Below are 2843 nucleotides of genomic sequence, written 5' to 3' on the forward strand. Positions count from 1 at the left end.
GTCTTGAACAGAGAAGAAATGAATGCAGTTGTGTCTAAATCTCTTAAATATGTAATTCTGTAAACATAATATGGAGCCTACTAAATCAGCCTATATGAAACAGTAAGTAAAGCTTGCCATATAAAGAGGATTGAAATGGGACAACTAAAAATATTTCCTGTTGGAACAGGTCATAAGTAGTGATGATTTTACAAAAAATATATTTTTAAAATTCAAATTCTTGCTGTCAAATTAATGTACAGTGATTATTCAACCAAAAATAAAAAAAAACCTAAGCAAGAAGAAGCTTACTACTATGTATGACAGACTTTAATCTTAAGAGAAAATTAAAAAAATCTCATACATTGTAACCTTAAATCAAAATGTATTTTTATAGCATATACAAGTTATTTCTAAGATATATGAGGGTAGCAGTGTGACAGGGAAGAGGATGACAAAGAAGAATATAGAGAGAGACAAAGAAAAAGAGAGACCAGGACTGAGAGTAAGGTCCTACAAAAGAGACTCAGGATACTTTTAAGAGGTGAACGTGTGTGTAGAAATATACAAGTATTGAACAATACTTTTCCTAAGGACCACATTAAAAGATGTAAATTTGCGAAGAAGAGAATATTAATGAAATGGATTTGAGGAATCTCCAAAATGGTGGTGTGCAAACAGGAAGTTAATATACTGAAAAATTTAGGAGAGTTGTTGAAAAAGACAAGAGGGAAAAGACATTAAGAAAAGGGAATAATAGAATCGATTGTAGACTGAAAAGTTGGAACCAAATATAGAAGCAAAATTCCAGACTAAATTGTGATCACCATCACTTGTGACTACCACTGTTAGGAAAATGCACAGTAGATGCTTAGTCTTTGAAGTATACATTTCATAATATAAACTATGATTGCAGAATTAGATCAGACCTTGTGAATACTAATCAAAACTATGTGCTTAATCTTAAGAATGCTTATTTCTAATATTATGTCTTTTATCACTGAAGCCATGCAGAGAATTTCTTTTTGGCATTAACAAGATGGTATAACACTTTGGGACAAAAATGCAGCCTAAGAGTCCCGCACTAGAGGCAAAGATGGAGAAGACTTCCACAGCCACCATGACCTTCCCCTTGGCACTGTGATAGACAGGAAGGAAAGTGAGCCACACACTGCAGAACACCAACATGCTGAAGGTCAGGAACTTGGCTTCATTGAAGGTGTCAGGCAGGTTCCTGGCCAGAAAAGCCATAGTGAAGCTGGCCAGAGCCAGAGAACCCAGGTATCCCAGGACACAGTAGAAGGCAGTGAGGGAGCCCTTGTTGCACAGGATGATGATGTGGCCAGGTTCAGAGTGTGCATCTGTGTCCACAAAGGGAGGAGAGGTTCCCAGCCAGAATCCACAAAGTGTCAGTTGGATCAAAGTACAAATAGGGATGATGAAGTTAGGAGCCCCTGATACCAGCAGCCACCTCATCCCTCTTCCTGGGGAAGTGGCCTTGAAAGCCAGAATCACAGTCACAGTTTTGGCCAACACTGTGGAAACAGCCACAGTGAACACAATCACAAATGTGATCTGCTGCAGGATGCAGGTGACTGTGTTGGGACGGCCAAGAAAGAGCAAGGAACAGAGGAAACAGAAGATGAGGGAGATGAGCAAGATGTAGCTGAGAGCCCTGTTATTGGCCTTCACAATGGCAGTGTCATGGTGTTTCCAAAATATTCCAAGAATAATTGCAGTGATCTTACAGAAGCATAGACCCAGGACAACCAGAGCCATGCCCAAGGGATCTCCAAAACCCAGGAAACTATCAGCTCTCAACAAACACTGAGTCCTCTGTGTGTTGGCATACTGATGATCTGAACACTGCAGACATTTCTCTCTATCTGGTGAGAAAAGTTTACTACCCTTACTTACTTTTAATAACCTTGTTTCTTTCAAAGAATTGAGGACACTTTTTCTTAGGTGAAGTCTTTGTCTTCTTCTTTATTTATATATTCTTCTTTATTTGGGCTTTTTTCTTAAACATTTTTTTTTGCTCAATGACACTCACATGTGTTGATAATATAACAGTTGAGGTATTGCAATATCTTATTAAAAATTTACACTTTTCTCATTCTCAATAATACTGCAATCATATTAACCTTTTAATTATACAGCTTACATTGCCATACATGTTTCTGTAAGACATTTATTTTACTCTGTGGTATATTATCCTTGATTTGATTTCATTATGTTTCTCTTGCCTGCTCACCTGTTAAGTTGTTGAAACAGATTGATCACTCTTGGACTCTCTATCGTCATGCTCACTTCTTAAAATTTATTCTAGTTTACTGAGCCCTTGCCCCTTGTCAAGAAGAGTGGTTTGCACTGAGAAATAAAGATATGTAAAATTCATGTGGGTAAAATGAAAGATTTGAGATGAACACTCTCCTTATAAGATTTATGTTAGCTGGGCGCCTGTGGCTCAGGCCTATAATCCTAGCTACTCAGGAGGCTGAGATCTGAGGATCTCGGCTCAAAGCCAACCCAGGCAGGAAAGACCATGAAACTCTTATGTCCAATAAACACTCAGAAAACTAGGAGTGGTGCTGTTGCTCAAGTGGTTGAATGCTCACCTTGAGCTGAAGAGCTGAGGGACAGTGCTCTGGCACAGAGGTCAAACCTCACGACTGACAAAAAACAATAAACTCCAAAGATTTATATTTAATTTCATTTTAGAGTTTAGACTGATCCTAAGGATTAGTGGTAAGAAGGATTCCTGGAGATAACTTTGCCTGCAATATACTGTAAAATTTTATTAAATATGTAATTCAAAGCCATGTTCTATCATATTTCCAGTAGAAATCCACCACTTATCAGAA

The 2843-nt window shown here is 37.9% G+C and overlaps 1 protein-coding gene across 1 annotated transcript in view; it reads right to left on the reverse strand.

Moving 5' to 3' along the window:
* Nucleotides 1-942: 942 nt before the first annotated feature.
* LOC106001754 (vomeronasal type-2 receptor 116-like) overlaps nucleotides 943-2843 on the reverse strand; it is a gene marked incomplete at its 5' end in the record, with an annotated part of 2872 nt that continues 971 nt past the window's right edge. The window contains one exon of the mRNA XM_013036743.1: nucleotides 943-1865. Coding sequence (XP_012892197.1) covers nucleotides 943-1865 — 923 coding nt within the window. The remainder of the gene's footprint in view (nucleotides 1866-2843) is intronic.

Source organism: Dipodomys ordii, unplaced genomic scaffold (genome assembly GCF_000151885.1).
Source record: "Dipodomys ordii isolate 6190 unplaced genomic scaffold, Dord_2.0 Scaffold397, whole genome shotgun sequence".
Lineage (NCBI taxonomy): Eukaryota > Metazoa > Chordata > Mammalia > Rodentia > Heteromyidae > Dipodomys > Dipodomys ordii.